This window comes from Hyla sarda, chromosome 1, assembly GCF_029499605.1.
Source record: "Hyla sarda isolate aHylSar1 chromosome 1, aHylSar1.hap1, whole genome shotgun sequence".
Taxonomy (NCBI): domain Eukaryota; kingdom Metazoa; phylum Chordata; class Amphibia; order Anura; family Hylidae; genus Hyla; species Hyla sarda.
The window spans coordinates 466,801,325-466,823,079 of NC_079189.1; the positions used below are offsets into that span (position 1 = coordinate 466,801,325).

At 41.4% G+C, this 21,755-nt stretch overlaps 1 protein-coding gene across 9 annotated transcripts in view; it reads right to left on the reverse strand.

Moving 5' to 3' along the window:
• The window catches only part of CUX2 (cut like homeobox 2), a 467,974-nt gene that overhangs the window by 72,979 nt on the left and 373,240 nt on the right, over positions 1-21,755 (reverse strand). For 4 of the 9 annotated variants that reach the window (XM_056536471.1, XM_056536479.1, XM_056536457.1 and 1 more), the window contains 2 exons: positions 17,580-17,697; positions 1,281-1,357 (listed from right to left, as the gene is read on the reverse strand). In XM_056536471.1, coding sequence (XP_056392446.1) covers positions 1,281-1,357; positions 17,580-17,697 — 195 coding nt within the window. Of the gene's footprint in view, positions 1-1,280; positions 1,358-17,575; positions 17,854-21,755 lie in introns of those variants that run through there. The other 5 variants (XM_056536466.1, XM_056536490.1, XM_056536515.1 and 2 more) reach the window with 4 other exon arrangements.

The following is a 21,755-nucleotide window of genomic DNA, read 5'->3' on the forward strand; positions in this document are numbered from 1 at the left end:
CCTGATGCATAAAATTTAGGTAAAAAAGTTCAATCTTCGTTTAATCAGACCAGAGAATCGTGTATCTCACAGTTTCACATGAGTCCTTTAGGAGCTTTTTTTTTTGCAAACTTCCAGGTGGGTTTCATGTGTCTTTTACTAAGGAAAGACTTCTTTCTGTCCATCCTGCCATAAAACCCAGATTGGTGGAGTGCTGTGGTGATGGTTGACCTTCTGGAGGTTTCTCTAATCTGCACATAAGATCTCTGGTGCTCAGCCAGAGTGACCATTGGGTTCTTGGTCACTTCTCTTCTCCACACATACTTAGTTTGGTTGGCTGGCCAGCTCTAAGAAGGTCCTGGTTGTTCCAAACTTCAGCGCTGAGACCTCCACCGATCATTAGAATGAGAAGGGAGAAGCACGAGGTCGTGGGCATCACGTGCACAGGTCGTGTAGTGTCACTTGACAGCCCCATATGCTTATATTGAAGCCCATCTCTTGAAGCTGGTCATTGCAAACTGGAAAGGAAGGCACACAACCGCGCACATGTTCTAATGATCAGTGGGGATCTCAGCACTTTAACAGTTTATGTGACATGTCAAAAAAAATTAAATGAAGTGACACTTCAATATCAGAAAAAAAATCTGAACAATTCAATAGATCTAAACTTCTCAAGAAAAAACGCTGCACTCACCAAGGGTTCCAACCATAGTGTCTTCTTTATTCACAAGGATAAAAGATGCCAGCAGGTACAGCGGGAGAGCGGGTAGACAGACATGCAGGGGGAGTGGCGACGGACGTTGTGTGCTCACGGCACTTCCTCAGGATGGCCTGAGGAATTGTCGTGAGCATGCAACGGTCCGTCGCCACTCCCCCCGCATGTCTGTCTACCCACTCTCCCGCTGTACCTGCTGGCGTCTTTTATCCTTGTGAATAAAGAAGACACTATGGTTGGAACCCTTGGTGAGTGCCGCGTTTTTTCTTGAGAAGTTTGGATTATTGCTTTACACTGTATAAACGCTTGCACCGCGGGTGCCGACAGCCGGTTTAGTACATCTGATTGCTCCCCACCTAGTACGAATGTATTACATAGCCGTGCATGAAAGGTTCTGGTGCCGGTGTTTGTTTCCTCTTGATGAGAAGAATTCAATAGACCTACTTACCTACTCACTAGACCTTAGAAAAATTAAATGTCAACTTCCATATTGTATTTTCATATTATGAACATTCACACTTGGGCAACACTGACACTCTTGTTTAAAATAGTTTTTGTGTATGAGGCCCAGTGTGTTTCTACTAACCTGAATGAAGAACCTTGATCTTCTCCTCAGCCTCACCAAGTCTGACAGCTAAAGTAATCTGTGCTTCTTGCAATCCTCTGTAGATCAAAATACATATATAGTATAATTAGGACAATACAAGGACATCAAGGAATGTATTAGGGACTTATGCGATTCTTGGTGGCAAATTTATTTGAATTAATAAATAAAGTACTGCCATCTGCAGAGGTCAACGTAGCAGACAAGTTTTCAATTAACATGCAAAGAAATGCAATGGCATTTTTATGGTAGCAGTTCCAGCTACCATGTTTCTCAAAAAATAAGACCGGGTCTTATATTAATTTTAGTCACAAAAAACACACTAGGGCTTATTTTCAGGGTAGGGCTTATTTATTTATGGGGGGCTGCAGGAGTGTGGCAGATGGGGGGCTTTGGGGGGTGGGGGGGGCTGTAGCAGTGTGGGGGATGCCGCACCCCCCCCCCATCATCCACACTCCTGCAGCCCCCCCATCCTCCCCTTCCCCCGTCGTCCTCCACACTCCTACAGTGCCCCCCACCTGTCTGCCATAATAAACCAGCACTTCCCCACCTTCATAGCGTCTGCAACTGAAGCTGCAGCTCTCGGCGGCGGGATCTCTTTCTGCTGCTTACCGGTAGCAGCCGTGGCAGGGACACGTCCATGACTTCGGGCGTGCATTTTAAAGCGACAGCGTCCCTGCCCCGGCTAATTTAACTTGCCAAGGGACCAGCCAAAGGTGGGGGCGGGGGGGGTCCGCATCGCATTACTGGCGGCCGCGGCCCACCAGTTGAGTACCCCTGGCCCTAGGTCGGGGAAACAGGGTAGTGACTAGTTTGGGTGGGCAGGTCCTGTTCTGACCTCTCACCTTGGAAGCAGACAAAAGAGGTGAGTAGCAGGGACTAGAAGGAGCCACAACTGGAGATGAAGTGGGAGCTGTGGGGACTGGGGGGGTAGGTATGTATATATAATTTCTCTTTTTTTCTACAGCATCAGCATTTTATTATGTTTTTATAGACACTGGAATAGCCCTTTAAGTTATATGAAAGCTTCTTCTATAGATCCAGTACACACATAAAGACATTTTACTTTTTTTTTCTCAGTAATGAACTGTGGCCAGGTTTTAGCTAGATGCCAATAGGGAACTACAAAAAAAATTCTACAAACAATACAAAATGCTTGAGTAAGAGAGGACACCACGGTGTCATGTCTGGCCAAAACCAAGCACAGAATATCAGCACAAACACCTCATACCTGTCAAGCACAGTGTTGGAGGGGCAATGAATTGGGCTTGATTTGCAGCCACAGGACCTGGGTTTTGTTGTAGTCATCGACCATAAATTTTTCTATACCAAAGTATTCTAGAGTCAAATGAATGGTTGTCTAACCAACAGCTAAAGTTAGACAGGGGATCAGATGCCTGATCGCAGGGGTCCCGCCGCTGGGGATCCCCGTGATCTTGCACGCCGCACCCTGTTAAAATCAGTCCCCGGAGCGTGTTCGCTCCGGGTCTGATTACTGTCGATCACGGGCCGGAGCATTGTGACATCGCGGCTCCGCCCCCGTGTGACGTCACGCTCCGCCCCCTCAATGCAAGCCTATGGGAGGGGGCATGACAGCTGTCACGCCCCCTCCCATAGACTTGCATTGAGGGGGCGGGGCGTGACGTCACACGAGGCGGACCCGCAAGGTCACAATGCTCCGGCCCGTGATCGACAGTAATCGGACCCCCGCATGCTATATTGCGGGGGTCCCCAGTGGCGGGACCCCCCCAATCAGACATCTTAACCCCTATCCTTTGGATAGGGGATAAGATGTCTAGGGGTGGAGTACCCCTTTAAAAATGAAATGGCCTAATGGTTTAAAAGGAAAGGTCCAGACTCCAACTCAATTGCTATGCTATGGCGGGACCTTAAAAGAGCTGTGCAGAAACCAATGCCCACAAATGTCAATGAACTGAAGCAATGTAGTAAAGAGTGGCCAAAAACTCATTTACGTTATTGCTGCTAAAGGTGGTTCTACAAGCTATTGAGTAATAGGGTGTACTTGGCTGTCCTGTGCATTTTGTTAATGTATCAAGAGTTTAGAGGAATAGGAGGTTGCTCCTTGTGCATTCCATCTCACTGTAGATGCACTGCACTGTCCATTTTAACTTGGTACGAAAAGTATTATACAGCCTGCTAGGCCACCTTATAGTTTGAGGCAGTAAAAAAAAGTGCACAAAATAAATGTAGCACATGTTATATATTTTAATATTTTGCTTTCTACTTTGCTCAGTATATCTCCCCAATGTATAGATCTAGCATGGCCCTACGGACTTTCAACTTAATATTAAACTTATTTAATTGAGCAATTCTTATGTTTGTATCAAGGGACTCAGTATTTCCCGTATCCACCAAGGGTGTGGTCTTTCTCTAATAAAGGGATGAAGATTCATGTAGCGACAGACCACACCTGTAAACGTGAATTTCACTAACCCTGACAATCAAATATACTGTTTTGAAGGAGAGAAACTTCAAGGATGCCGAAGAGACTGGTTGAAGTGGAGACTCATATAGTCTTCTAAGCACCAGCGGAAGATCCCAGGATGGAATAGGGTAGTGAAAAATCAGCCTGATTTGCTCTGAAGAGTCTGGATACTAATGCTGAACCAGAAAAAAGTCCATTTAGATGAGCATTAACTGCCGTGACTTGAACCTTTAGGGTGTTAGGTTTTAGACCTTTGTTAAATCTCTCTTTTAGGAACTGGAATAAGGAAGCAACTTCTTTAGTATTAAGAAAATTCTTGGTGTACCAAGAGGAGTAAAGGATCCAAACCTTAGCATATATTTTCAGAGTAGTCGGTTTTCTAGAGGCAAGAAGTGTATTGACCACTTCACTGGAGAGACCTTGAGAGATTAATGCGGAGAGTTCAAGTTCCTAGCAGTTAGATGTAATTTGCTGAGATCCAATCGAAAGACTCCACGCGAGATAAAACCAGGCCCTCCGAGGCCAGAATGGGAGAATAGCTATGGCTCTCACTTGCTCTGCCCTGATCTTCCTCAGGACTGCCGGAATCAATTGAATCGGAGGGAAGACATAAATGAAGATTTTGCTCCATCTGCCGCTGGCCGGTCCCTTCTTGTAAGAGAGCAAAACTCCGGAAGTTTTGCATTCTGTCGGGTTGCCATTGCGTCCATAAATCAACATTGCTGTTAACTGCTGGAAAACTTCTGAGTTGAGTTCCCATTCTCCCGGGGAAACTTAGTTTCTGCTCCGCCAGTCTGCCCTCATGATGGCTGAGCTTTTTATATGATAAGGAATGAAGGTGAGTTTCAGCCCAAAGCATTAACTGGGCACACTCCTTTTGAAGAGTTCTGCTCCTCATTCCTCCCTGTTTCATGACTTAATACACTGAAGGAAGGTTGTCTGACAGTACTAACACTGGGTGCCCCAGAAGCTGATCCTGAAAGTGGAACAGAGCTTTCCTTATGGCACTTAGCCATAGACACATCCTCTGAGAGTCTATTGTGAACCCAAGATAGTTTATACTCTGTGAAGGAGACAAGTGACATTTCTTGAAATTTATTAGGAAGCCATGTTGCTGAATAAATTGGATCACTACTTCCAGATGTTTCTTGAGCAGAACCTAGGACTGAGCTTTTATTAGCCAGTCGTCCAGATATGGAGTGACACAAATGCCCTGGAGTTTGAGGGCCGCCGTTAAGATGACTATGACCTTTGTAAAGACTCAAGGGCAGACATTATCCCGAAAGGAAGGCAGGTAAACTGAAGATGTTAAATCCCCTTTAGATCTTCCACTGTAATCCCCAAAAACCTCCTGTGATTTTCAAGGATCTGGATATGCAGATAGGCAACCTGCAAATCGATTGAGGCCATAAAGTCCCCTTCCTGAAGATTCAGACAGGCCGATTGGATGGATTCCATCTTGAAGCTTTTCTTGTGGAAAAATAAATTTAGGAAGGAGAGATCTATCATGAGCCACCAATCTCCCCCAATTTTGGGAACAGCAAATACCCGAGAATAATGACCCCTCTTCCTTTCTTGAAGAGGTATAACCAAAATTATGGCACAATATATTATATATTATTATAATTAGGGATCTATGATACCTATATATATATAGTGTTGTTACATATGGCCCTACTATACACTCCTTATACTAAGAACAAATACAAAGGAATGGGATGGAGTAATAAGTGGATAAAAATATGACTGTATTAATAATTCATTACATATTAAAAACAAGAAAAGACATCATACAGAGGGAGAAAACAACTTGTGGTGGAAAAGAGGGCGTCACTCCAGAAAGTCCACAATGTAAACTATAGTATTAAATACATTTCATACGTTGTACTACTGCTCATTCTATTGCACAATCCCATAGAGGAAATACCTCAACAACTATAAAGTGCCTAGAAACAGTATACATACCAATAAATAGAATCAAAGTGCAAATACAAGAGGGACCGCTGGAGAGACGCCAGCGGTCAAGATCCCGGGGAAGGCGTTATTCTCGTTCAAGAAGCAGAAGCCGTGGAAGGAGGTCTAGGTCTGGATCCCCTCGTAGATCAAGATCTGGCTCTCCTCGTAGGTCAAGATCTGTCACTCCACGCAGATCCCGATCTTCTTCAGTTAAAAGATCCAGGTCTAGGTCTCGCTCAAGGTCCAGGTCTGTGTCACGCCCTCGAAGCAGATCAAAGTCACGATCAGCTTCTCCCAAAAGAAGCCGCTCACCATCCCGAAGCCCACGAAGGAGCATCAGCCCGGAAAGGAATGGCTAGACACTTTACTTTTTTACAGATTTGCTGTGACAGTCGTTGGTCACAATTTTTGTTATTTTTTATTTTTCATCTTGGAGTTCTGTGTCTCTCCAGCGGTCCCTCTTGTATTTGCACTTTGATTCTATTTATTGGTATGTATACTGTCTCTAGGCACTTAATAGTTGTTGAGGTATTTCCTCTATGGGATTGTGCAATAGAATGAGCAGTAGTACAACGTATGAAATGTATTTAATACTATAGTTTACATTGTAGACTTTCTGGAGTGACGCCCTCTTTTCCACCACAAGTTGTTTTCTCCCTCTGTATGATGTCTTTTCTTGTTTTTAATATGTAATAAATTATTAATAAAGTCATATTTTTATCCACTTATTACTCCATCCCATTCCTTTGTATTTCTTTCTTGAAGAGGAACTTGTTCCAGAACATTCTTCTGGATAAACTGATGCATTAGGTTGGAGACTGCAGGACTGTTGTTCCTGCTGACGAGGTACCTTTCTGGTGGTATCTTCCTGAATTCTAGAGAATAGTCTCTCTTGATAATGTCCAGAACCCAGGTGTCCGATGATGTTGCGGACTATGCGCTCTTGAAGAGGCGTAACCTGGCTCCTACTGGTGCATCTGGAATGTTTCAGTTTAGCTATAACCTAAATCCCATGAGTTGGTTACTATTCTGGGAACATGTATATCTGAAGTTGCACTGGCAGTCATTTAACTGCTACTAATCATAACTAATTTTACTAATCACAAAAAGTCCACTTTCCTACATTTTTACCAGCTGTACGGCCTCCAGTCACCAATATCATACAAATATCACAATGCTCTGTGACAAGTTCTCAAATGAAAGCCAAAAAGGTAACAAAAAATAATAATTTAAAATATAAGAGAATGTTCACATGTTCTTTATATGCTGCCAAAGTTAAGGCATTATTATGGCCCACTTTGTGTCCTAAATTGTAATGAAATAAAATTATTGCCGAAGACATGTAACTTACAAATTGTACTGGCATCAGCATGTTTGTACTTGAAATACTGACAGGAAATTGTGCAGTTCTTTTATTCTCAGTGTGGTGTTGCCTCAGCAGCTCCCTGAGTCCTCCCTATCTCCCAAAACAAAGCTGCCTCAGGAGGCTTGGCTGTATCTTGTCTCTAAAGTCAAGCCCCACCCCCTGAGTGATGTCACATCCTCTGTCTAGCCCCTACAGCCTACATGCCCATCTCCCTCTCATGTATACACATATTTATCTTTATTGGAACAATTAGGGAAGGAAATAGTGTGTGTTTATACCAAGCTGCATTGCACTGAACAATGACACAGGGCAGAGGAGCAGCCAGAGAATGAATACAGCAGGTGCTGAAGATTTACTGACTGCCAAGCAATAGTCTGCTGTGTATAGAAATGTTCTGCAACAGCTGTCATGAAGAGTTGAGGGAAAACAATGCATTCTGTAAATTGTACTGAGCAATTGCTCAACCAGGAGGTAGTAAGAGGATATATTAGTGGAGAGGATTACATACCCACAAAACAAATCGATATTTTGTGGTTTCAGACCTGGAGCAAACAGGTAAGCAATGTTATATGCTTCTGCAGTATTTTTTTTGTTCTTATCTGATGTTGGAGTACCCCTGTGACAACCCTAAACTCCACTTAACTAACAAACACGGAGAGCCAAAAATTTTTTTTAAAAAAAGCATGCTCTGTTTGTAAATCAGTAGGTGTCTCTTGGTCGACCTGAGGGATCACCTGGTTTTACAACTCCTTTAGAAAAAGTGGGATGTGGAGATAGTCAGTGCATGGTTTCTTAGTCTAAGTGCATAGATGGATTTCTTGCAGACATTTTCTGCAGCAAATCCCCAAGAGAAATCTGCATAAAGTTGTGTAGATTTTGGTGCACAGGTGATGCAGATTTGGTGGAGACTTTCCCTAGTGGTTTGATAGAGAAAATCTATGACAAATCTGTGACATAAACTGACATGTTGTGGATTGTTACATTTCCTTATTCATTTAAAGATTTTCAGGGTATTCTTAGCAAAATACAGTTGTAGGTTCAAAGTACTAAAAGAAGACTCATCATAAGGCCAGGTTCAGACATCCGAAAATGTGTGGAATGTCCGCCTGTATTTTCCATGTGGACATTACACACATTTGAATGATCCGGCGGGCACTAATGTACCGTCTCATAGACAGCAATGCATTTTCAAGTGGAATCCGCAGAAAGAATAGACAAGACTATTCTTTCTGCAGATGCCGAAATCAGGATTTCCGCTGCTATGGAAATTCAGCTGCGTGCAGAGTGCGGCAGAATCCCATTGAATTCCACCATGTGAACATAGTCTAAGAGTAGCGGATTTTTCCATGTCAGTTTGCTGATGGATTCTAGATAGCATCAGGAGATTTTACATCTGTATTGTATAGCATATAAACTGTATAGTAAGAAAAAATATATACCCTAAGGAGGCAAGCACTATTATATTAGAGAAATGTAATACCAATTAGAAATGTAAAAATGTATATTTTCCCTTAGAAAGTGCTAAAAGTGCAAACTGAGTGACACTCGGCATCGAGAAGATGTGAGCCAAGTAAAGCATTACACAACTCTCTGCTTGTGCTTTTCTATCCATATTTTAATTAACTCTTACTTTATTTGCTTAGCATCCAATATTTGTCTGGCCCTTAGATGGCTACACATTAATCATCTTCAGGTATTTCATTTAAACGCTGTTTGCGTTTCCCTGCGAGCGCGCACAAACCTGTTATTAGCCGAATAACTATTAAATAATGATTTGTGAAAAGGCGTCAACAAAGATTCGGGTAAAGGGAGGATATGGGTAATTATTGGTTGCTGCTCTGCATTCTATTCTCTGAATCTAACAAGACCATTGAAGTAATGCTGATCCCAGTGACTATACTTAATGTAAAAAAATTATCTCATAAAAAAATTAAATATGTGTCAGATGCAGATGAACTATAGAGGTTTAAGACATGCTGAATCATCAACTAACCAGATAGCAAGCTAATTATTGATTAGATTTTATTATAGTGAAATTATATTTTTGACATTGGTAAACTAATAAAAGGAGAATGCATTAAAATATCTGAATAGATTTATTTTACTCGGAAAGTGTCATTATGTTTTTAGGGTACAGCTACAGAAGTGAATGCAGCAGATAATCTGCCCCCAAACTGGATTTGTTGAGGATTTTCCAATAAAGATTTTGTTGTGGATTAGGTAAATAGAAAAAGAAAAACAATTAATGTGTTTAAAAAATCCACACTTTTTACTGCAGCTCTGTAGTGTTTTACAGGAAAATCTGCAGCAATATTTTTTCATTGTAGATTTTGACTTTTGTCATTAAAGGGGAACTCGAGAGATATAACCCTGAAATCAACTGGTGGCAGAAAGTTTTGCAGATAATTCTATCTAAATCTTAAGCCTTCCAGTACTTATCAGCTGTTGTAGGCCCTGAAGTTGTGTAGTCTTTCCAGTCAGACATGGTGCTCTCTGTCCATGTCAGGAATTGTCCAGAGCAGGAGCAAATCCCCATAGCGAACCTATCCTGTTCGGGACAGTTCTTGACATGTGACAACAACCTTTAGGGGTCGCCCCCCAAGGGGTTAACCCTAAACTAGAAACCCCCCTTAAAACTAAATTTTATTAAGTCATTTAAAATATATGAGCTCCGGTATAGTGATCTAAAAGCACAGCTAGTAGTTGCTTGAATCGTATGTTACCACCCTATAACTTCTTGGGTAATGATATTGTGCTTTTATAGCACTAATCTGCGGATGCCACTATATAGATAGAGAAGCACTGTAAGCTGCTAGTTAAAATATGAATAGCCCTCCGTTCTTGACATGGACAGAGGTGGCAATAGAGAGCACTCTGTCTGTCAGTGTGACTAATGGGAGACATTTATCAAAGTCAGTGTAGGTGCACTGATAATATACACAGGTTTTGATGGTGTAGTTGGAGTGAACAAGCACCACATTTATTAAATGGTATTAAAACACATTTTTGTGGTGCCTGGAAAGTCAAGCTGGGCAAGACATTTTCTGATGAAGACTGGGCCCGCTGCTTCTTCCTGACACATAAGGCGGTCATTGCCACTAAGGCCCAGGAAACGTGCTATAAGATATTGTCGAGATGGTACCGTGTACCGGCGATTTTTCATCATTGGTACCCTTCTGTGTCTAATGTCTGTTGGCGCTGTGGGACTGCAGAGGGTAAGATGATGCACATCTGGTGGGGATGTCCTGCATTTTCTCCCTTTTGGAGCATGGTTTTACGTGTTATCTCTGAGGTCTCAGGTGTGCAGGTTCCCCATATACCCAAGGCGACGCTGCTCTTAATGCTTCCTATGGCGAAGGCGAAGTATAAGCGGTCTTTAGAGCGGCACCTCCTCCAAGCTGCCAAAACAGTTATTCCTCGGAGGTGGAAGTCCGTCGACACTCCCGCCTTGGAGGAATGGTTTGCTGAAATCGCTCAAACCCGCCATATGGAGGAATTGTTAGCAGTCCTCCCGGCTGATGTGTCTAGAGTTGGAGCCACTTGGCTCCCATGGGTGGAGTTTTGTGCCTCCAGACAGTATAGATTCCTGGTGTAGGTGGTAGGGGGTATGAGGGTTGTGTTGCTCCTTCGCGTTTGTTCCATTTTTACTGTTGGCACTGCGTGCCCTCCTGACCCGTCTTTTTATCGGTTACTTTTTCTCTACCGGTCTCTGGATCTCTGGCTCTGTCAGATCCTCCCCCACCCCATTCTCTTGTATGTTGCCTGTCTGTGTCTCTGTGCTTTATGTTTGTTATGTTTGTCTGTCTCTATTTGACACCACGGTGTGACATTTGCTCATTGTACATCTGATTGTCAGCTTCAGGTTTATAGTCTCAGTCCTATGGTTTACTTGCTGTTGAGCTTGGTTGCTCCCTATTCTTGCTTAGTTCTGTTATCAGACCTTTGCCTTTTGACTTATGTGATGTGTTATACATTGTTCTTGCTCCAATTTGTTGATTTTTGTAATTGTTTTCTGGCTCCCGCTTAGTTCTCTGGCCTACCCTGGCCGGCAGGCTTTTGTATTTCATTTATCGATGTCTTGTTTTTGATGTATGTTTGTTACTTTTCAATAAAAAAAAATTTTTTTTTTGTGAAATTTCACTAAACACCACTTTGTATGATCCTTTTCTATGTGACTTTTGTGGTGTAATTGACGGCTATGAGACAAATCTGTGACTTTTTTTAAAAAGAAAAGTTGCACATGATAAATCTCTGAACACACAAGTGAAAATGCAAAAGTGTGTACCTAAGTCAGTTTATTTAAAATCACTTGAGCAGTTATTGCGCAAGTGCAACATTTGTGCGACAAATGTACACAGAAAAGCCATGTACAAGCCTTGATAAATGTCTCCCATGGTAAAAAAAAAAAAAAAAACTAAATAAAAAACAACCTTTTTTGATGATGAAAAACTTGTTGTTGTGATGAAAAAATTCAAAAATAATAAAGATAGTAAAAGTCCAATGTAAATAATACAATTCTGTCTGCAGGCAGTTGCATACATATGAATCAAACTTTTAACTTGACATTTAACAGAACACATGGCATTGAAACTGTAAAAGTGAAAGTGTACCAATTATTACGAAAAAACCTAGGACATCAAAAAGTTTTTATTGGTTGGAAACTGAGCGTTCAGACCCCAACCAATCAGGGACCCAATTACAATAGTAGTATATAAGGTATAGATAGTAGATTTAAAAAAAAATAGGCTATTTTCTGATGACACATTCCATTTAAGTGGTACACAACCATAGAGATTAGAGTCTTTAGAATGTGAGTCTCACATATTCAGTGAGCACAGTCTCTTAAAGATCAAAACAGTAAACCATTGCAGATTTTTGTTAAGTATCTCTCTAAAGACCCTTTTACATTGGCTGATTATCAGGCAAATGAGTGTTTGTAGGAATCAAGTACTCAATAATCGGCCGGTATAAAAAGGCCAACGATCAGCCAACGAATGAGAAAACGGTTGTTTGTTGGCTGATCATATTTTTTGAGTAGCCAATAACATCATTCTTATGCGCCACAAGCCACACATCTCCCTGTGTTTCCCTGTGTATGTGGCTAATAATGATTAATTGAAATGAGTGCGCCGATATTGGATTATTGGGTGCCAATCACAGGAATCAGCGCATGTTATCGGTAGCCCATCAGCCCATGTAAAAAGACCCTAAGCCTTAGATCATGTTGTGCCAAAGACCTCTGTTGGATTTCTCTTAAACCTTCTCAGCTGGTATGTGTCTTGCGGCATGCCCTGTGAAAGCATTCTTTGCAGGGTTGTACCAGCCGCTCGTCTACAATCTTTCCAAGGGTATCTGTGATGGCTATGCCACTACCTGTTTTGAGAATTGCCTTAACCAGTCTAGTACCATGTGAGCACTTGCCTGTCAATAGAGGTAGCAATTATACAGAGAGTGGTCTCGTCAGCACAGTCCAAAGCCACAGTAACTCTATGCATTGTTCTTTTACATGTACAAGTACAATGGGGGAAGATTTATCAAAACCTGTCCAGAAGAAAAGTTGCTGAGTTGCCCATAGAAACCAATCAGATCACTTCTTTCATTTTTCAGAGGCCTTTTCAAAATTGAAAGAAGTGATCGCATTGGTTGCTATGGGCAACTCAGCAACTTTTCTTCTACACAGGTTTTGATAAATCTTCCCCGATATTATCTTGTCCAATAACAAATAATTCTACTAAACAATACCTTTACATTTACACCCTTGTCACTTGTACCATTCCTTACTAGCCAGAAGAGGATTACTGTAGACACAATACTTATCCCTTCTACTCTCAGCACACTTCACAAGGGCAGAACTCACTGCTAGGTATGTCTTATGATCTGAGAATGAGACATTTCTTATATGATAAGGTCCTGTGGTCTCTTCTGACCTGTCTGTTTTAGGAAATACATAAATTCCCTGTGAAATATATTACAATTCTGGCGAATCCTCTTTTATATAAACCAAAATTTCCCATTGGGCATGTAAGGGGACCTTAACTATAAAGCTCCAAACCTCAGGGCTGTAGCCAGGGGTTAAAATACCCCTTATTAAAATTTCCCTAAAAAACAACTTTTATTTTAAGATGTCAACACTCCCAAACATAAAATGATAAAATCCTGCTCAGTAATGGAGTGAGTGTCAATCACCTGTTAATATTAGAGAGACCTCCGTATTATGATAGTATCAATGGTACACAGCGCTGCAGTACACTGTGAAGTACTCTATCACTGAACAACTTTAAAATATAGTTGTCATGCCTTATTTTTTGTTTGGGAGTGTTGACATTTTAAAGTACACCAATAAAAGTTATTTTTTAGGGGAAGTTCAATAAGGGGTATTTTTTACCCCTGGGGTTTGGAGCTTTATTCTTTCTTATATCTCTGTGTTGTGCTATTTGTCTACCTATTTATAGCTGGCTATTTAGGCTATATATTTTTAGTAAGAATCACAGAGGACTGGCACAACACAAAGCTACAAGAAAATACACTCCAGAATTGTTATTTCATGAGGAAGGAATACAAGTACGGTATTTGCTAAAACAGACAGGTCAGGAGAGGACGCACATTAATGTTCAATTAGATTTTTGTTCATCCACAGCTTTTCTATTATGTTACCCAGATTGCTTTTAACTTATACAATGCTCTTTTTCCACTTCTTAGCATTCACTTCTGTCTCTGACTAAAAAGAGAATACTTCAGCAAGCTACCCGACTGAACCTGCCCTTAGTGCCACAATGAATCCTCCATGTACAGCAGTACTGCTGTCTAGAAATGTCACTCTGCTCATGCTGCGTCATCCTATATGCACACAGCTAACGGCTGCAATGAGCTGTACAGCATGACAATTATTCTAATGGCTAATGTCAACTTCATTAGTTTTATGTCAACATCTAACAGGGACTAGGGTTAACATATTTATTCATTTTATTATATACACATATCAGCTATAACTTAAAAACATAAGACTTTGTAGATCACAGCTTAGAGGGGAACACCACCCCTAGACATCTTATCCCCTTTCTAATCCCTAATCCCAGCAGTGGGACCCCCACGATCTTCGTGCAGCACCTGGCATTCTAAACTGTATGTGCAGAACGCTGGGTTCCCGCAGATGGAGAGGTGACGTCACGCCACGTCCCCCCCCCCTCGTTAAGTCATGCCGCGACCCCTACATTCATGTCTATGGGAGGGGGCGTGACGACTGTCACGCCCCCTCCCATAGACATGAACGGAGGAGGCGTGACGTCACGAGGGGGATAAGATGTATTTGGGTGGAGTACCCCTTTAATCTTTATGGCAAGGATCACATCACATGTGTATCTTCTGTGGCACTTATTTATTGGAAAGATTTCAAAGTGTGATGCCGATGGTGTACTTCTACTGGGGATTAAAGAGTGACATGCATTGATCTGGGAGCAAAGGAAGAGGTGAGTATGTTTTTCTTTTATTTACCCTCCTATACCCTGCCTGTGTACAAAACCTGTAAATAATATTTATAAAATAGTAGAATCATCAAAAGATTTTGTGGTTATGAATTTTCTGACCAGGGTTTCTTTTTTTTTCAAAATGCCATGGGGTGCAGTGAAATAAGAAGAACAAAAAGGCTGCATACTCACTTGCACTGATCCCACGTCACGGCAATGCCCACTGCTCTCCTCTTCCTAGTGATTGGCTGAGCAGGCATTTACTGCATTGTTCATCAAAAGTCAACAGGGTGGTGTGGCAGTGGTCACTAGTCATGATATCCTTGCTGTTAACATGCCCATGCCCAGTCTGCCTTGATTAAATTCCACTTGGCATGTACTCAGCACTAGCAATGTGGAGCAGGATGTCAATGGAGAAAGAATGTTTGTGCTATCGGCAAGAATCCCATAGCTAGCCACCACTGCAGCACCATCTAGATGACTACTGGCGAGCAAAACTTTTTTTGTCCCCCTAATAGTGAAATGAATGAATTTCAGAGGAAATAATTTTACAACGGGATTTTCAAGCATCTACAGCAGCATGTTAATAACTTAAACTCACTTGACAGATTCCCTAAAAAATATTGAAAAGTTTGTGACACATTTGGAAAGGTTATGGTGTAATATTACTACAAGGCACAATGACGCACAGCTGCTCTATTAGTTCCAATAGTTCCTCATCTACTAGGGTCTGGCTTTGTACTTTGCTGTGTACACACACAGGATAAATAGGAACCACCCAGTGGAACCCATAAAGCAGTCAGGTTCTCTCTACTGTAGACCATAAATTAGTATGAAATGACTTTATCTGAGAAAACAATTCACATGTAGGTATAATAGTGGCCAATAAATGCCAGCATAGTTCTCTTAACTAATAAACAGGCGAGACCCACAATTAACCAATGCTATAAAACAATGCAATGATAAAAAAGACTGGTTACATGTAATTGTCTTCCAAGGATTACATAATGCTCACAGACGTCCTTGATGAGTACCGTAGATATGATTTGTATCAAACAATAAACATTACACTGCTGCTCTGTGGGTAAACAGTGGTACTCCTACTGTGCAGAGGGCTAAATCATGGAACTATTAAAGCGGGACTAGTGGCTGCACAAGTCTATTATGTAACATACCCAGTTCAATCTAAGTAGCTTCAATAGCTGATAGTGCTACCTGAAGATTTCATTCAGGGAGACAAGGTGACTATATATATGGGATAATGTACTCCACGCTGTAAATAATAAAAAAAAAGTATGGGACTAACCAACTGACAAGGGTCTGCCAATAACTCTTTGGTCATCTTTAAAGTCTGGATATTACTGTAGGCCTAATGTTTTTACATTATTATTTTTGCCACATTTATTTTCACTAGATTCAGCGGCTAGAATATAGTGGTAAAATACATATTTAGTTTTGTCTTAGTGGCCCTCGCCATGTCTGGTGCATGTCTGAATACTTCCTTCCTCATACACATGATTGGACAGCCCAGCTATAGGGCAATACCGTCCTAAATAAATCATCACATGGGAGACATTTTTGCCTGAAACATGCTTCTCTTTAGGGGGAACACATTTACATCAGCTCAATCCATTGAAGTCAGTTTCACAGGAAAGTCCTACAGTTAGGAAGTACAGTATGTATGTTACATTAGGGAATACCCTATAGTAACTTCTTTATTAGAGAATATGGCTGAATACCAATTATAGGCTATTCAGTGCTTGGCCCTTACTATCTTGGGCACTGGGCATTTCTTTATGCCTGTTGTTTTCACTAAATTGGGTCCACTGGCACATAGTAGTAGTAGTATAGTAGATGTTTCAGCTATAGATCTTACTTATGAAAACCTCTACTAACATAGCACAAGAGGAGACTTTCCTGAGAAGAATAAAGAGAAGATCCAAGAAGGACTCCTAGGAATAGACAAGAAAGGATGCTTTCACGATGCTTCCTGCAACCACCACTTCAATAGAACCAATATTGAACAAGCATAAATAAAAATGTAGATAACTATAATAGGACAATGCGTTTCGAGGGTCCCACTACCCTCTTCATCAACATTCTTGAGGAGGGGTCCACTAGCAGATTGGACTTCTGGTGATACAAAATCTTACAGTATTATAGTTACAGTATAACAGTTCTTTACACCTTTACTATATGCTGGGCTTTTTATTAACCGATGTGGTCACTTTTCATCACTTACATCCCTTTAATGATTGTTTTTCATTCAGATGGCAATCCTGCTTTTCTGTCCTGCAAGAGTTACAATGCCTCATACTAGAAATTCTTATGTTTCCCTACCACTTTGGGGCACTGCTGCTCCGTGGTCCTGCTGGGCTCCATAGAAACCTCTGTATACTTTTTTTTTTTTAGAGAGGACAAGCCCGATTCCCACAGCCAGGATGGTGGTCCTCGTCATTGAATTAACTTGTATGAAAGACTCTCATGCAGTCGGCAGTACGAGAAACATTTGGAGAAAGATTCTGTTACAAGACTGAATTATTAGTCCAATGCAAGTGAGACTTAACCTTTAAAGGCGTAACTTAATAATATTAACTTTAATAACTTTTAATAAGGGTTTATAGCTATAATCATCCCATAAGATAGACATGCGTCTATGGATTGGTAAAAAGATCACATATATAAAAAACAGTTGTGGGGAGTGGAAGAAAAAAAATCTAATATTGTCCTGTATTGTGACTCTCAGTTCTGATCGGTGGCAGTAATACTAACCCTAGTCATACCCATCCTGCTTTTATCACCTGTATACCAGTGTTTGCCATCCAATGACCCTCTGATGCTGATGTGCAACTACAACTTCAACCATGTCGGAAACTTACAAGGCATGCTAGGAGTTGTAGTTGTACAAGAGCCGCACGTTGCAGATAGCTGCTGCATACTATGCAAATAAATGCAAAATACATGTCCCTGGGCACAGAGGCTTTTCATGCCAGCTTCATGGATAACTCTCTCCTGTTAACAGACATGGAAGCTGCTGGTTACTCACGTACTTTTCGCTCTCTGCTTCATTCTTCTGCTGATAGGTGTCCACAGAGAAGAGTTTTCCGTGCCAGGCTTCGTCCCTCTGCAGGGGGATACCAGCTGGAGTGGTGCCCTCTTTTCTCTCTGCTGGTGTCAAAATTCACAGAAGCATCATGACTATAGTGCGCAGTGACTGTGCCCCCTTCCCAGTCCTCCTTGGCGGTGTGAGGGTTAATCCATAGAGCTGTTAGCACACAGCTGGCAGCAACAATATGAGTTAAGGCTGAAGCCTGTGAAAGTGTTTGCTTCCTGCCCAGGCTGTGCAGTGAGTGATCACACCTCCCCCTAGTGGCTGGAATGCCATAGCTCAGGGGCTGCTTGAACAAGAGGACAATGCACTTTCACCCTTAGCCGACATTCATTCATTGTGCAATAAAGTGTGATCTGCTGACCCGTCCCTCATTGGGTGCTGGGTTTTTAATTAAAGTGAATAGTACAGATGAAAAGAAAATGACAAAGCACTCATGTGACAACTGCAGAGGCTAAACCTAGGGGACAACACAAATTAAAGAGCAAGAACTAAAAAAAGTCATTTTAAAGGGGTTATCCAGGAATAGAAAAACTGTTCATTTCTTCCAAAAGCAGCACCACACCTGTCCTCAGGTCATGTGTGGTTTTACAACCTGGTTCCATTCACTTCAATGGAACTGAGCTGCAATACCACTCACAACCTGAGAACCGGTGTGGTGCTCCTCTTCAATTTTATTCCATCCATATTATTGTTTATATCTGACTTTGGAAAATCTGTATGTGTGAAGAGACAGCTAATAGCATAGATATAGGTGTGGTAGAGCTATAGACTCATAAGCTCGGGTGAAAACATTTAGCTTGGGTCTATCTATACATTTCAACTCATTTTCTGGGTGTTTGGACCCAGTGATGATGACTGTAGTGTGTTAAATATTTTTCACATATAAGTGATTATAGTACAGTTGTATCTAGTGACTTCTTTGTGCCCCACACAATACTAGTGTAATTACTTAACTGTGCTCCTACAAAAAGATGCTGCCCCCTTTGTGCCTCCACAAGGTAATAATGCCCACGTTGTGCCTCCACAAGGTAATAATGCCCACTTTGTGCCTCCACAAGGTAATAATGCCCACTTTGTGCCCCCAAAGGTAATAGTGCATCCTCTGTTTTATCTCACAAGATAATATTGCCCACTGCACCCCAGCAAGTAATAGTGTCTCCTCTGTGTACCCAAAGATAATAATACTTCCTCTGTGTCCCCATAAGGTAATAGTGCCCCCTCAGTGTAATCTCCCAAGATAATATTGCCCACTACACCCCAGCAAGTAATAGTGTCTTCTCTGTGTATCTAAAGATAATAGTGCTTCCTCTGTGTCCCCATAAGGTAATAGTGCCCCCTCAGTGTAATCTCCCAAGATAATATTGCCCACTGCACCCCAGCAAGTAATAGTGTCTCCTCTGTGTACCTAAATATAATAGTGCTTCCTCTGTGTCCCCATAAGGTAATAGTGCCCCCTCAGTGTAATCTCCCAAGATAATATTGCCCACTGCACCCCAGCAAGTAATAGTGTCTCCTCTGTGTACCTAAATATAATAGTGCTTCCTCTGTGTCCCCATAAGGTAATAGTGCCCCCTCAGTGTAATCTCCCAAGATAATATTGCCCACTGCACCCCAGCAAGTAATAGTGTCTCCTCTGTGTACCCAAAGATAATAGTGCTTCCTCTGTGTCCTCCATAAAGTAATACTGCCCATTGCTCCCAGAAAGTAATGGTGTCTCCTCTATGCCCCAGAAGGAAATAGTTTCCATTTTGTGCCCCCATTCAGTAATAGCGTCTTCTCTGTACTACATGTACGGATCTCATTCACTGAGCTCTGCAAACTTTCAATGGAATGTACCAGGAGGATAATCCATCAATTTGAAAGTACCAGGATACCCCTTTAAAGGAGTATTCCCAAAAACACCCATCAAGTAATCTATCCACAGGATAACTAGCTGATTGGTGGGGTTTCGAATGCCGAGACCCCCACTGAGCATAAGAATGGAGGAACATTGTCCTCCACGTAGAGGAGAATAAACTTTACAACGTGATAACAAGCATCATACAGGACGTCTATTATCACCCTGGATGGAGTTATTACTCTGGAGTGCATTCACCCCGTCACATTAATAAAAGGATCTTTCCATAAACGTAGCATAAGTCACTATATATTGGTGTAGTAATTTAGATAAGTAGAAAGTACAGGTGAAAATCAAAAAATTTGAATATCATGCAAAAGTCCATTGTATTTCAGTAATGCAACGTAAAAGGAAAGGAAGCATAAAGTGCTCCAAAATCTCCTGGTAGACGGATGTGTTGGCCCTGGACTTAATGAAGCACAGTGGACCAATACCAGCAGATGCCATGGCTCCCCAAATCATAGTAATTGGGGGGGCTTTGGGGTTTTCATGAGCTGTAAGCCATAATCATCACAATTATGACAAATCATGGCATGATCTATCTTGCTTTGCATGTAATGAGTCTCTCTCATATACAGTGGTCCCTCAAGTTACAATATTAATTGGTTTTGGGATGACCATTGTATGTTGAAAACATTGTTTGTTGAGACCAGAACTCTATGGAAACCTGGTAATTGGTTCTAAAGGCACCAAAATGTCATCCAAAAATAGGAAAATGTGAGGGTTAAAGAAAAACAAGTAGATAACAAATGTAGATAAAGCAAATCCTTACATATAAAAGTAATAAAGATCTGCTGGAAGCTGTAAATCACTGTCTATGATAAGTGTTTCCCAAGCAGGGAGCCTCCAGCTGTTGCAGAACTACAACGCCCAGCATGCCCGGACAGCCAGAGGGTGTCCGGGCATGCTGGGAGTTGTAGTTTTGCAACAGCTGGGGGCACCCTGCTTGGGAAACACTGGTCTATGTAGAGGACAGGCGCTTCTTCAGGGTCCTGTACAGTACATGCAATGTCCTAAAAAGTAACATGGGGTCGCCCTCACCTGGTGTCCAAAGGAGCAGCTAACTGTGGAACAGGTAAAGAGTACAGAACATGTAATACCTCTCTGTACTGTAGGAGGCGCTACCAGACACCAGTCAGTGCATACACTTCAGTAATACAGGGGTTTTACCGGTAAATTGCCCATTCTGATTGGTCAGTTCTTTCAGCCATTGACGCGTTTCACAGATCTGGACTGTCCGTAGCATTGTATGTTGAGTCTGGTTTCAACTTACAATGGTCCAGAAAAGACCATTGTATGTTGAAACTATTGTATGTTGAGGCCATTGTAAGTTGAGGGATCACTGCATTAGTTTTACCTTTTAAGTTGCATTACCGAAATAAATGAACTTTGTGCAATATTGTAAGTTTTCGAGTTTCACCTGTATATGAAGAATCAGTGAGGTTGATATTAAAGGGGAATTCCAGGCAAAAACTTTTTTTTATATATCAACTGGCTCCGGAAAGTTAAACAGATTTGTAAATTACTTTTATTAAAAAAATCTTAATCCTTCCAATAGTTATTAGCTTCTGAAGTTTTCTGTCTAACTGCTCAATGATGATGTCACGTCCCGGGAGCTGTGCATGATGGGAAAATATCCCCATAGGAACTGCACAGCTCCCGGGACGTGAGTCATCAGAAAGCAGTTAGACAGAAAACTTCAGAAGCTAATAACTATTGGAAGGATTAAGATTTTTTAATAGAAGTAATTTACAAATCTGTTTAACTTTCCGGAGCCAGTTGATATATAAAAAAAAGTTTTGGCCTGGAATACCCCTTTAACTAGAAAAGAGAAAACAATAATGGTTTGTATAAGATCCTTGTAAGCTTTTTTTAGGTCGCCTATCAAGGCCCAGAGTTATCAAACTATGTGAGAGAAAAAGTGGAGAGGTTTCCCATAGCAACCAATCACAGCTCAGCTAACAAGCTCTGGTAAAGTGAAAGCTGAACTGTGATTGGTTGCTATGGAAAAATCACTTTTTCTCTCACACAGTTGGATAAATCAGAGCCTATGAGTCTAAAAAGTATAAATGTTTATAAGATATAAAAGAGAAGAGCTGAGTGGAAAGATCCTATTGTTTAGCCAAGAGATAAGCAGATCAGATTTGTGAAGTGTATGGGGATCTGTCAGTTCTCTGGACACATGTTTCCATATTAATACTTGCATTTTCCGTATTA